The sequence below is a fragment of the Sus scrofa genome, chromosome 6, assembly GCF_054392235.1.
Source record: "Sus scrofa isolate SSC_HxYL_T2T_F1_AM1 chromosome 6, Sscrofa_HxYL_maternal_Yorkshire_Landrace_v2.0, whole genome shotgun sequence".
NCBI lineage: Eukaryota > Metazoa > Chordata > Mammalia > Artiodactyla > Suidae > Sus > Sus scrofa.
The window spans coordinates 92,041,842-92,056,244 of NC_139388.1; the positions used below are offsets into that span (position 1 = coordinate 92,041,842).

The following is a 14,403-nucleotide window of genomic DNA, read 5'->3' on the forward strand; positions in this document are numbered from 1 at the left end:
CACTAAATAACCTAAAATTAGTACATGTTATTGAACAGTAAATTAGAAACACCTACTGCAGTTCAAGCAGGCAGGAACAGAGAAACCATTTGGTGTTTGATCTTTGCTTTTCTTAAACGACTAAGGGCACATACAACCCTGAATAAAAAGGACAGGAAGAATCAATTTTAAGAAGACAGGAATTCTATTATGATAATAAAACTAACTGCTTGCATTCTTCTGCCATGGACAAACTATGAACTTTTGAGCTCATTTTTACTATAGTTCAACACTGCAGGTTTCAGCAAGCACAATACTCTTCTCTCAGGACACATGAAAAGGCTGGAGATTTTCAACCACATGCACAATAATAATGAAGTATAACTGCTACTTCTTGATTAAAATTTTAAAATGGCACAATCTGAGAATTATGAGTAAACCATAAGCATGAAGAAAGAAGCAAGCATTTCAGGAAATGGGGAAGGGGTTGGCTCTAGGATAAAGAGATCTATGGGTAGGCAGAACAAAATCATTAAGGTAGGAAACAAACTTTTGAAACACATATCCGTATCTCTTGTTCTTTTTCATGTTGAGATAGGGAGTGGAATTTATTACGGATGGATGCTGTGGGTATATGTTCATGCTTAAAGATCTCATCTAACCTATATATAAGCTATAAGTGAGCATTACAGATGCAGTTGCTAATACTAATATTATTAGGTAATATTAATAATTCTTAAAACAACAACTAAGAAAGGAGAAAGGAGGAAGAGAATTGAGAGTGGGAGATTTCATTTATTTAAAAATTACCATCCTATGCCAAGAAATTTGACAATTTAGATAAAACAGATAAATTCCTAGAAACTCACAGATTATTAAAATCGACTCAAGAAGAAATAGAAAATCTGAGCCCAGAAGACATAAAGAAATTGAAGAAGTAATTCAAAATCTTCCCACAAGTAAACACCAGACTAGGATGGCTTCACTGTTCAATATTACCAAGTGTTTAAAGAAATAATACTAGTACTTTACAAACTCTTCCAGAAAGAGAGGGGAATGGTACACTTCCCAACCTATGTTATAAGGTTAATATCACCCTGATAACAAGTCAAAGACATCACAAGAAAGGAAAATGACAGACATCATTTGTGAAAATAGACGCAAAAAATTCGACAAAAATATTAACCAACCAAATCCAACGTGCCCACATGGGATTTATCCTTGGAAAGCAAGAAGACAATGCAACAAACCATATTCATAGAATAAAGGATAAAAATCACACAATCACCAATAACTCCAGAAAAAGCATTTAACAAAATCCAAGACACATTCATGATAAAACTCTTAAACTTGGAATAGAAGGAAACTTAACCTGATAAAGGGCATCTAAGAAAAACCTAAGACAATTATACTTAAAAGTAAAAGAGGGACATTTTATCTCCCAAGATCAGGGACAAGACAAGGATTGGTGCTTTTATCTATTCTAATAACACAGTACTAGAGGTTCTAGCCAGTGCAATCAGGCAAGAAAAATAAAAGGCACCCAGACTGCAAAACTGTCTGTACTCAGATGATATGACCCTACATAAAGAAAACCCTAAGCAACCCACCCAAAATTATTAGAACTAAAAAATAAGTACAGCAAATTTATAGACTATGAGCTCCATGTACAAAATTATATACTGTATTTCCCTAAACAAACAACAAAGAATCCAAAATCAAAACTAAAATTCGGAGTTCCTGTCGTGGCGCAGCAGAAACGAATCCGACTAGGAACCATGAGGTTGCGGGTTCGATCCCCAGCCTTGCTCAGTGGGTTAAGGACCTGGTGTTGCCATGAGCTGTGATGTAGGCTGGCAGCTATAGCTCCGATTTGACCCCTAGCCTGGGAACCTCCATATGCCATGGATGTGGCCCTAAAAACAAACAAACAAACAAACAAACAAAACCTAAAATTCCATTCACAATAACATAAGAAAAATAAAATATGTAGGAACTAGTAAGACCTACATTTTAAAAATTTCAAAACTTTGCTGGGTAAAATTGGGCATGCAGAAAGATGAACCATTATCTCATGCAACATACTAAATTAATTCAAAATGGTGACTGGGAGTTACCACTGTGGCACAGTGGGTTAAGAATCCAACTGCAGCAGGTCAGGTCACTGAGGAGGTGTGGGTTCAATCCCCAGCCCACCTCAGTGGGTTAAAGGATCCACTGTTGCCACAGCTGTGGCTCAGATTCAATCCCTGGCCTGGGAACTTCCACATGCATCAGGAGTGGCCATTTAAAAAAGAAAAGAAAAGAAAAGAAAAAAGATCACAGACAATAAGAGCTTAAAACAATAAAATTTTTAAAACAAAACATCGGAGAAAATCTTTTAGGATTAGGTAAAGATTTCAATACCAGAAAGCATGATAAACTAACTGAATCTCATCAAAATTAAAAACTACTGCACTTCAAAAACCCATTTAAAAATAAAAATACAAGCAAAAGACCAGAAGAAAATAGATATATGCAAAACATACATCTGATAAAGGACCTGAATCCGACGAGTTAAGATCTCTTACAACTCAGTAAGACAACAAGCAACTGATATCCAAAAATGGGCAAAAAAAATATAAGTAGACATTTCACCAAAGATATACAAGCAGGAGTTCCTGCTGTGGCTTAGCGGGTTAAGAACCCCACATGGTGTCCACGAGGAGGTGGATTCAATCCCTGGCCTCACTCAGTGGGTTAAGGATCTGGCACTGCCACAAGCTGTGGCATAAGTCAGAGATGCAGCTCAGATCCAGTGTTGCCATAGCTGTGGTGCAGGCTGTAGCTGTAGCTCTGATTTGACCCCTAGAGCCTGAGAACTGCCATATGTCACAGGGATAGCCTTTGAAAGAAAATTACACACACATACACACACACACACACACACGTATAAATTGTAATAAGCACATACAAACATGGGCAACATTCATTAGTCTTTAGAGAAATACAAATTAAAAGTACAATGACACAACCATTTCATGACCTCTAGCTATATCATATTAAGACAAAATGTTGGTGAGAAGGTAAAGAAATTAGAATCCTCATATACTGCTGGTGAGAATGTAAACGATGCACACCAAATTGGAAAATAGTTGGGCAGTGTCTCAGAAAGGTTAACACAGAACTTACACACAATTCAGAAATTCTACTCCTAGAAAAATGAAAACAAAGTGTCCACAGAAAGATTTGCATGCAAATATTCACAGCAAATATTTCTAATAGTCAAAAATTATAACCAATGAACATCCTCCAACTGCGAGTCATTAGACAAAATATGGTATAGCCACAAAATGTAGGACAATTCAGCAATAAAATGGAACAAAGCTACTGACAGATCATATATCACAGATGAAATTTCAAAATTTTGTGAAGGGAAAGAAGCCAAGCAAAAGCAGTCAAGTCACATACTATAAGATTCTATCTGTACGAAATGTCCAGAAAAGGCAAATTTCAAAACAGCAAGTAGAAGTTCTCTTGTGGTACAGCTGGTTCAGAGTCCGGTGTTGTCACTGCAGTGGCCTGGGTCATGCTGCTGTGGCATGGGTTCGATCCTTGGCCCAGGAACTTGCATGCCGCGTGGTCAGCCCCCAAAAAACTAGAAAGTGGATCAGTGGTTGACTGGAGCACACAAGGATGTGAAATGGGGACTAACTGTAAATAGTCAAGAGGAATCTTATAGAGGGGATGAAATACTGTGGTTACACAATATAGAAAGTTACTAAAAAGCACTGAATTGTACACTTGAAATGGTAAATTTATCATATGTATGACACAACTCAATAGTTGTTTTTTAAAAATACAAGTTTGATCTTTAAACAAATAGTGGAAAAAGCACTGAGGAATCTATAGGAGGCACTCAATAAGTGGGAGTTCTCATTATGGCTCAGTGACGAACCCAACTAGTGTCCATGAGGATGCAGGTATAATCCCTGGCCTCACTCAATGGGTTAAGTATCCAGTATTGCTGTGAGCTGTGGTGTAGGTCACAGATGCAGCTTGGATCCTGCGTTGCTGTGGCTGGGGCACAGGCAGGCAGCTGTAGCTCTGATTCAACCCCTAGCCTGGGAACTTCCATATGCCACAGGTGTGGCCCTAAAAAATTTTTTTACAAAGTGACTACTTAATAAATAATGAGAAAAATAACAAAAAAGACACCGATTTTTTCACGTATCCTTACACATGTCTGTCTAATGAAAGGAAGTATGAAAATGATATCATGGAGAAGAGATCCACACTGGGATAATAAGAGATTTAAGTGAGAGGGTGCATTCAAACACTGGCTGTGGAGTATTATGAAAGTCATTAAACCATGCTGAGTTTAGGTTTCTCTTTGTAAAGAGTTATTTGAGTATTTAACACAATGAATGAATGCTTAGTATGGTTGTTAATGATCCAAAAATTGATGGCTGGTGGCAGCAGTGTAGTATTAATAGTAGAAGCTATATCAGGAGAGGCCCAATATACATTTGGTAAAGAAATGTTACATTTCCTTGGTGACAGATGGTACCTAGACTTATTGTGCTGATCCTTTTGCAATGGTTAAGACTAGAGAACACAAGAATGCTTTTTTCAAGGAAACAGATGAGATGAGGCAAAGCACTACCAATTAAGACACAATGTTCCTCAGGAATGGCACGTATTATGAACGTGGTACATGCAGCAATGGAAGTCCAATACATACATATAAAGTGCTTAAACAAAGTAAAAAAATTTTAAAGGGAAGGGAAGTTAAAAATAAAACTAGACAGATAGCAAGTCATTAAAATAAGAAATAACTTGCAACAATTGTTCCTACTTCACAGGGAAAACATAAATTAAGAAGAAGAGGAGATTCCATTGTGACTCAGCAGGTTAAGAACCCACCTAGTATCCATGAGGATGTGAGCTCCATCCCTGGCCTCACTCAGTGGGTTAAGGATAAGGCATTGCTGCAAGCTACAGCATATATCACAGATGTGGCCCGGTTACTGTGTTGCTATGGTTGTGGTGTAGGCTGGCAGGTGCAGCTCCAATTGGACCTGTAGCCTAGGAACTTCCATATGCCACAGGTGTGGCCAGAAAAAGAACAACAACAAAAAGGAGCAAAACATTTTATTAAATTGCTAATATATTGGAAACAGGAAAGGCACCATGCATGCAAGTAATGTATCCAGCTCCATTTTCAAACACCAAGAGCCATAGCATTTACTTCAGAGGTTGCTAAGGCACAGCCCACAGGACAAATCTGGCCTGCTGCCTATTTTTATAAATAAAGTTTTATTGGAAGATAGCTATATTTATTTACATTTTGCCTGTGGCTGCTCTCGTACTTTACTGCAGAGCTGAATATCGACTACAGAGACCATCTGACCTGCAAGCCTAAAATATCCACTATCTGGCTCTTTACGAAAAATTTTTTGCAGATTTATTTAATTTACTACTTCCTTAGTATATGCTGACATAGTTCAAATGTTTAAACCAAAGAATTAAAAAGGGTACGATTTCTGGACCCGATAATGCCCTGGTTTAAAAGATATCCTGGGCACATTACATGGCAGGATATATACTGACACTGCATGCTTCTGAGTCAGAAAGGTATGACTCTAAATCTGCTCAGATATGAGAAACCCTAGGCAAGATATTTAAGCCAGTTTGCTCACTTCTGTATCATAGGCATAATACTCTATCTTCTGAAGTATAGCACCTAAAACCACAAATAGCCAGTAATGACCATTCAATAAATGTTAGTACCTTCCATCTAGATACTAAACTAGGACTTCCATCTCTCCCTTGTAATTTTGCATTAACCCTCACTCTTTAAAGCCAGGAATTCTCCCATAAGAAGCAACTGTCGTGCAATATACCCTATTCCTTATCCATCCAATATGGACTTGGGCAATCTGGAACGTCCCCACAACTTTTCTAAAGTAATATCCATTTCTAACTTCAGACAATGAGTTTTACAGTTATTAGGGTTCTTATCATGTGAAATCTCAGGATAAACATGCAGATACTCTCTTTTTCCATCTCTCAAATGTCTAAGTATATACATATATAGGTTTGCCTTAAAACTCATACCTCAACCTCAGATGTCACTCTTAGTTCTAAAATAATACTATCCTACACCCTCGAGGGTTTGGGGTTGGGTTTTTTGTTTGTTTGTTTATAAATCATTTCCCAGTCTTTGTTTTTCTAAATGAAGGTATACTATTTCTTTTTAGTCAGTCCTCATTTCTGAGTCCATAAAGCCACTGCTACTCTGATTAAAATCAAAACAAACAAAAAAACCAAACAAACAAAAGGTCCATGTCAGCTAGGAACTGTGGATGATAGTATGTGTCAATGCAGCTTCATCAACTGTAACAAAGGTACCACTCTGGTGGGGGATGCTGACAATGGGAGAGGTTACTGTATATGTGGGTATAGGAGAAATCTCTGTACTCACTCCTCAATTTTGCTACGAGACTAAAACTGCTCTAAAAAAATAAAGTTTTAATTTAAAAATAATAATAAATGAAAGTTTTAAAAACCAGAATCTTCTAGGCAAAGTGGTCATGCATGATATTTCCCAGAACAGTCCTGATTTAGGCCTGTCATCACAGAGTAATTATTAATAGCACCACATTAACTCTCAAAAGTGTCCTGGGTTGCACAATAACCTATATGGTCACTGTACTTCTATGCCTCAACTTTCGCCCTCTAAGAAATAAATCAGTACTTCAAAATCCAAACTCAATACATAACTAGAGGAAGGGATTGTGTACCATCTTCCATCTCTTAAGTCATCTGAAATCTGCCACCTCAAGATTTTTTTGAGGCAGAGGGGTGGTTTAATGGCTGCACCCAGGGCATATGGAAGTTCCCAGGGTAGGGGTCAAATTGTAACTGTAGCTGCTGGCCTACACCACAGCCACAGCAACACAGGATCTGAACCATGTGTGCGACCTACATCGCAGCTCACAGCAATGCCAGATCCTTAACCCACTGAGCGAGGCCAGGGATTGAACCCACGTCCTCAGGGATATAGCTGGAATCATTACCACTGAGCTATAAAAGGAACTCTTGAACTTCCCAAATTATTAACACAAGCTTCTTTTCACTCTTATAGCCTGCTGCTTAGCATCCTCTTTCCCCTCCTCATTTTCCAGGATCTAAATGGTAAAAAAATTTTTAACCCCATATATATAACAAGGTAAACATAAAATGGGGAAATACACATCTATACTCATTAGCATACTACATAGTTTAAGAATGTATATACAAATGTATATACAAACATATATTTTTAAAAGAATTTAACAAAATTTTTATAATAAAATGCTTTATGTGAGAAAGATATTAAATATGTACATGGGGGGGTCTGAAAATAAGACTAAATATTAATAGCGGTGATAGTAGGTGAATACATTCTTTGTCTCTATTTTCCAGCTTTACTTAAAATGAAGCTGTACTGTGTTTATAATGAAAGATTCTCACATGTAGCCAGAGAACAGCCAAAGATGTTCATACTAAAACTGAAGTGAATATACAGGGGGATGCACCCAAACTTTAATAAATCCAAAACTTATGTGCTATCTAGGTACAGCCTAAACAACATGAGGTACTTCAGGAAGGCAGAGTACACCCAGGACACGTCTAGGATAAAGGGACTGTCCTTTGCTTACGCAAAGTACTTCTAATGTCATCAGTGGCAAGAGATTTCTAGAGTTCAAGGTGGTGTTATAGTAATGGTTCTTACCCAGGTTTAAGCTTGAAGAGGATCCGTGTGAAGAGAGGGAAGGAGGTGGTGTCTGTGAATGTCCTGGTCCCTGACTAGGGAGAGGCATGCCCACGGGTCCAGGAGAGGAGGAAAAGCTAAGGCCGTTATAAAAACTGTGTCCAATGGGGGTCAAGCTGCTCGATGTCCTCTTATAAAGGTCACTGCTGCCAGTCAGGGAGTCACGGCGGGAGCCACTGCCAGTGTTGGAGTTTGCAACTAAAATGGAATTAAAACAATGCAGATAAGAACAGGCCTGTTCTTTGAAGAACAAGCCCAGTGATCTGTTCCTAACACTTTGATCCAGACTCCTTACCACCGCAAATTTGTCAGCAGAGACAGCCTAACTGTTCCTGTGGCAGTTCTAGGGGCAGGTAAAGTAATAAAGAGGACATGGCTCAGGTTAACATGAAACTCTTTCACAAACCGTCACACATATTCTAAATTTTCCTTCCTTTTGTGTCACATATTATGAGGGTGGGGGTGGGTTAAAAAACCTCTGACGGCCATATAAGTTATGGAAAAGGTGAAAGAAAATGGGCTAGAAAGACTGCCTTTCATCAACCCAAAGGTTCTAGTAGAAAAATGGAGTAGAAAAAAGATTTGTGAATGGGGTATTGCCCCACTACACAAGACTAATATGAAAGCCTGGTTTCTCAATGGGTTTAATCAAGAGTTATTACTAGCCCCCAATCTCCAATTTAAGATACTTTCTCGCAAATAAACCCTTCTGTTTTGAGATAACATTGTTTTACCAACATTATGATTATCCCATTGTTTACCTTACTACTTTCCTGCCTTTTTCTCCCACCAAAACATTAAAAATATCTTAGTCTCAATTTCCTTCCTCCCACTTTCCCATAATATCCACATTAATTCTTCTCAAAAGACTAGAGAAAACTCCTGACTCTTTAGGGCCTTGAGACTGTGGAGTTCACTACCCTGTGATCTTGGTAGGTCTTCCTTGGTTTTTAACATCCACATTTGTATACTTCCACATTCTTCCTCCACATTCTTCCCAATGCCTGCAAAAATCTCCCCGGATTTTCTAATCCCTGAAACAAACTGACTTCGAGAGTATAAATAAGTAGCAACATGAGTGTAAAACCTGAAATAGGCCCCAAATGTATAACTTGGTTTGAACAGTCCATCATCTCAAAGACATGTGGGACGGCTGGGTTCCCATGGGGCTCGGTCCAGATCTGCCTGTGGTATCTGTCCAGGGTTCCATGCATTGCCAGTGTTCCATAAAGATCGTAAAAATAATTAAAATTCAGTTTCAACAGCACATCAGTCTGATTTCTACCTGCTGTTCCAAACCCTCCAAGGGCTGATCCCAGTGTGGCGCCGAGAGAACTGCTACTTCCAAATCCCAAGGATGTGTTGGCAGGCTGGGCAGAGCCCTGGGAGAAGAGGGAGCTGCTCTGTGAATTGCTGCTCAGAGAGTTGTTGCCATAGAAAGAACTGGATGCCAGGTTGTTACTGGGCTGCTGCTGGGGCTGGGGCTGAGGCTGCTGGGTTCCTAAAGGGCGAAATGGTCCATTTGTTGTTCCAGCAAGACCACCGGCCGCTCCATTTGCTGAAGCTGCAGCTGCTGCAACAGCTATGAAGAAAGCAAATCATTTGGCTATGAAAGAGATTGACCACTTTTCCAAACTATATTGTTACCCTTTGAAAGCCTTTTAACGCTCCCATATCTTTTCAAAGCAGACACAAACCTTGTAAAGAACTATACATATCTAGCTTTGATGCCTTTATCTGAAGCTTCTATTTTCTATTTCTACTTTCAATTCAAAGTCAAAATACCACAGAAGCCAAGTTCACTATGTTGGCAGCTTTAAAGAATCTATAGTTTAAAAGCGATATGGATATCAAAAGTATTCATTTCAAATACAACTACTTCCTAAAATCTCAAGTTCTACAAATATCTACATTAAGGACTTTTTTCCAGAACCATATACTGAAGTCCCTCAAATTCCTAGGACACCTGAGCATGCTGCTCTCGCCTAGATGTCCCTATTGTTGTTCCCAAATTTACTATATATATATATATGACTTAAAAACCTATTGCTCCACCCAAGCAAAAAACAAAAACAAAAAACACATCTTAAAATCATGATGTGGATTTCTATGAAAATAGCCTTGTACTTTTGCCAACAGTGCCATTTTGTATGAGTAATCCAACTTCCTGTGTTCACAGCAGAGCAGGTCCTTGCTGCTACCCAGCTGGTACATGCTGTGAACACAATCAGAATCTATCAAGGTCATCTGCTGCTTCTGATTCTCTCTTTGAAATCACAGGGTAATTAGAATAGGTACACCGAGAACTGTCAAAGTATATTACAACATAGTTTAAGAATATCATCCGTCAGGAGTTCCCTTGCAGCACAGGTTCAATCCCTGGCCCGGGAACCTCCAAATGTCATGGGGATGGCCCGAAGGAAAAAAAAGAGTATATCATCAATCATTCCTTTCGGATCTAAGTGCATCCACTAAAATGTAAAAACTCACCTGCTTGTGCAGCTGAGGAACTAATGATGACTGGGGCAGGAGCTACAAGTCGAACGGGAGCTCCAAGACCATTTCTCGCTCCTGCATTCACCACAAGGGCACCAGTTTGGTCATAGTAAGCAGCGGGAGCCAAGACTGGATAACCTGAGAATAATAAGCCAACAGATAAGTATATATGAAACTAACAAATGTCTCCTAGGCACCAGCATAGTGTAAATAGTTTCAAACTCAGCTCTGGGGACAGAAGGACCTAGATTCACATCCTGGCTTCACCACTTAAGATAGCTGTATAGCCTTGAATCTCTGGGTATCCATTTCCTCATCTGCAAAATGAGGTTAATAATAACACTTGCCTCACAAAGTTCTTGTGAAGATTTAAAGATGAGTATGAAAGATGTACCATGCTACCTGGCACTTATCCTCCAAGCAGGACAAGGAATACCTGTGCTTTTTAAAGTGCTAACCAAGGTTATCACCAGCAATCATACGCTGACAATTTTTTTAGTTTTCTTTACTATACAAGTAACAGTGGGTACAAATGATTCCAGCAATCATGGAACTTTAATTCTACATAATAATCTAAGCACAAATATCCTGCAACTTAGCAGGGAAAAACCTAGATAGGACTCAATTAACAAGCTCTTTCAATACTCTGAGATGCAATCTTCAAATCCTATTGACCCATGCAAGAAATACAGTTGAGATCCTAACAAAAGAGAAATGCTTAGTAACTAAGAAAACGGATGATGTGAATTCATAAAGAGATCAGTTGATTTGGCTATGCACCATGATTAGTAAAAATCCACCCCCACCCCACCCCCCGCCAATCCTGCTTTTTAGGGCCGCACCTGCAGCATAGGGAGGTTTCTGGGCTAGGGATCTAATCAGAGCTACAGCTGCTGGCCTACATCACCGCTCACAGCAATGCCAGATCCCTGACCCACTGAGTGAGGCAAGAGATCGAACCCACAACCTCATGGTTCCTAGTTGGATTCATTTCCACTGTGCCACAACAGGAACTCCAGAATCCATAAACTTATACTGAGGTTTCATAAAGACTTGTTTCAAAGGAAGAACCTCAAAACTACATGCAATCCATGAAAAAAATAAGACCAGGCAAGAATAACAGCTAAGAATAACAAACATTCAGGATATATCTATCATGGATAGACAGCTACAAGGTACCTCTACTGCTGGTTTGGGTAAAACCCTAGAAATGTAAGGGTGACCCTATCAAGGAATATTAGGATTGTCTTCCTAATGATACTCTTCAAAGACATCAGCCTTGGAGTGATGGGTGATGAAGCCTGGCTGCTCTTTCCATTCTTGACACTCACGGAGAAAACAGATGATCACCAAAGGACAACAGAATACTCTAAGCTACCTGTGCACGTTGATCCATCTCTAACAACATGTAAGATTTAAGACTGGCTCAGAACACTAGGTGCTCTCATCAACGAACTATGGCCTAAGTGAGGGCAAGTGTATGTCATCCTTGCCAGTCCCCAAATCGTGACAGGCCTAAACAAGCCAAAAGTACTGACCATTCTCCCCTGAATGGCCTAATAAGCAGACTTTTTCTTCCTCAAAGGATTAGGAACAATAATGCAGCCTTACCTGGCATGCCTGCAGCTAGACCTTGTCCAAAAGCAAGGGCAGAATTCACTGCTGCTGCTGCCACTAGCGGATCTGTTTGTTGTCCCTGCTGGTTCTGATTTGGGGTCAAAGGGCGTTGGCTGGCTCCTCCTCGAAGAACCTGGGAGACAGAAATAAATCAACTACTTTCTCCTCAATGGAAATATCTAAGACCAATCACTTGCTTAAGCTGGAGCAACTTTAAAAACTAATGGCTGTAAATCATTTTTCCTATAATGGTTTTATATGGCATGGCTTTTAGGATTAAAAAAAAAATCAATTAGCAACATTTCATGTAGTGAAATTTTATTCTACCAGTCTTAGTTTAAACATACTACCTTTATAAGAAGCCAAAAGCATATAAAAGTGATGATTCACTCAGTAATCAAATACTTAACACTTAACATCTGGCAAGTACTAGGGATAAGGCAACGAACAAGATAAAGCCCCTGCCCTCTTAGAGCTTTTATTCCAACGAATGAGATAAACAGATGGTAACTCCATAATAACGTCAGTGCTCTGACAAAAAGTGGGTGAGAAAAGAGTACGCTGGAGTGGAGGAGAGGTTTGGATAGGGTAAGCAGGAGTAATTTACCAATATAATTAAGCTACAATATCTGTATTTAAACAAAAACAAACAAACAAACGAAAAAAAACTCACAAAAGAGGCTGCATTTTCTTTATGGACTATGAGAATGTTTTCTCTACTCTATAACACTATTCCCATTCATCAGAGCCCAAACGGCCCCAAATGAGAGCAATAGATTCAATTAGGAGGCTTCTGACCCGACTGTTTCTATTTCCTCTCTCATAAATTCTACAAACACGCAGCAATAAATGGAGATGGGTATTAGCCAAGAACACTGACATTTCAGTGCAGAATACCAGAGATGCCACTATGTTGAAGGATCTACTTTTTATTCATGAAACATAGGTATTAAGATGCTGGTAATCATTCTTATTCTGAATGCTCTGAAGAATCTATTCTAAAAGATCTAAGTACTACAGCAAGAAAAATGCAAAACCCAAAGACCAAGGCTCAAATTATCAAAGTTATTCATTTAGCGATATTTCCAAAGGCAAAGTGGTTTTTTGTTTATTTGTTTGTTTTTGCTTTTTAGGGTCACACCCACAGCATATGGAAGTTCCGGAGAGGAGTCTAATCAGAGCTACAGCTGCCTGCCTACGCCACAGCCACGCAGGATCTGGGCCTCATCTGCAACCTACACTACGGCTCATGGCAACACCAGATCCCCAATCCACTGAGCAAGGCCCGGGATCCAACCCGCATCCTCATGGACACTAGTGGGATTCATTTCTGCTGCACCACAATGGGAACTCCCTCAAAGGCAAAATTCTTAGATCATTTTCATTATTGCTCTGTTAATGTGATCAAGAATCCATATATAAATTCTTTTTGGTACCATTTGGTAAAACTGTAAAAGAGACATCACGAATAATCAAATCTATTAAATGAATATTTAAGGTGAACAACACTGTCCATATTGGTAAGAAGAGATGTGCAGACACTTAATTTACTTAATTTAAAAGTTTCTCATTTTCTTATCTGTAAAAGTAGAGTAACAGCTGATCTTGCAGGTTTGCAGGAAGCACTACAATTAATATCTGCAAGGCACAACAACTAGTACTGAGGAGATAATCAATAACCAACAGTTAACTACTATCAAAATATTAGGCAACTTATTTCTGTTTGGAATCTTAAGAATCTAATGGACTTTACAAGAGGAGGAGTGCTTCAATCTATATTAAAGAGAAGGAGAGGAAGGGTGCACAGGTCAGAGTTTGGGCCAAGATTTTGAAGATGCCTAACCAATAATCCAGCAGAGCGCTAACTCTTGGAAAATAAACAGCGTGTACAGAGATAAGGCAAATACTAATAGGTTAAGAACTTTAAAAAAAAAAAAATCAGTAAAAACATTCTCTGCATAGAGCATAATGAATTTGGCTTATATTTGGTTAGGAATTGTGTGAAAGGTCAGAGGACAAGGAAGTGAACAAGGTGCCTGAACAAAGGGATAGTCCGAGTTAGGGAGTCCTATCTTATAATGAGGACAGCAATGTTTCCTTTTTGTCAACTCTCTAGAAATCTATGTTGTACCCTTGACAATAAATCAAAGTTCTTAAGTCAGCTGCCAATATTCATATTTTAACTTCATAAACATCAAGCTTCAATTTAATGGACACAAATGCCGAAAATTTCACATTTTATATCTAATAAAATCCACAAAAATGATTAAGTTTCTACTTGTAAAACACTATCCTAGGAGTTAGTTTACTACCTATCTTCATGATGCAAAATGTGTTAAATTCAAATTTCTTTTCAAACATACTGATTTAAACATAGCATCTAAACTCTACAATACTGGAGTTCCTGTTGTGGCTCAGTGGTAACAAACCTGAATAGTATCCATAATGACGCAGGTTTGATCCCTGGCCTCATTCATCGGGTTAAGGATCCAGCGTTGCTGTGAGCTATGGTG

At 38.9% G+C, this 14,403-nt stretch overlaps 1 protein-coding gene and 1 non-coding gene across 51 annotated transcripts in view; both read right to left on the minus strand.

The window, feature by feature from the left end:
- The window catches only part of PUM1 (pumilio RNA binding family member 1), a 141,329-nt gene that overhangs the window by 31,649 nt on the left and 95,277 nt on the right, over window positions 1–14,403 (minus strand). For 18 of the 50 annotated variants that reach the window (XM_013999086.3, XM_021095755.2, XM_021095767.2 and 15 more), the window contains 4 exons: window positions 11,885–12,023; window positions 10,268–10,411; window positions 9,063–9,359; window positions 7,739–7,975 (listed from right to left, as the gene is read on the minus strand). In XM_013999086.3, coding sequence (XP_013854540.2) covers window positions 7,739–7,975; window positions 9,063–9,359; window positions 10,268–10,411; window positions 11,885–12,023 — 817 coding nt within the window. Of the gene's footprint in view, window positions 1–7,738; window positions 7,976–8,864; window positions 9,360–10,267; window positions 10,412–11,884; window positions 12,024–14,403 lie in introns of all 50 variants that reach the window. The other 32 variants (XM_084963646.1, XM_084963645.1, XM_084963652.1 and 29 more) reach the window with 2 other exon arrangements.
- LOC146402646 (small nucleolar RNA SNORD103/SNORD85) lies at window positions 11,694–11,770 on the minus strand. The gene has a single exon (XR_014808733.1). It is a non-coding gene; the product is annotated as a small nucleolar RNA SNORD103/SNORD85 (small nucleolar RNA).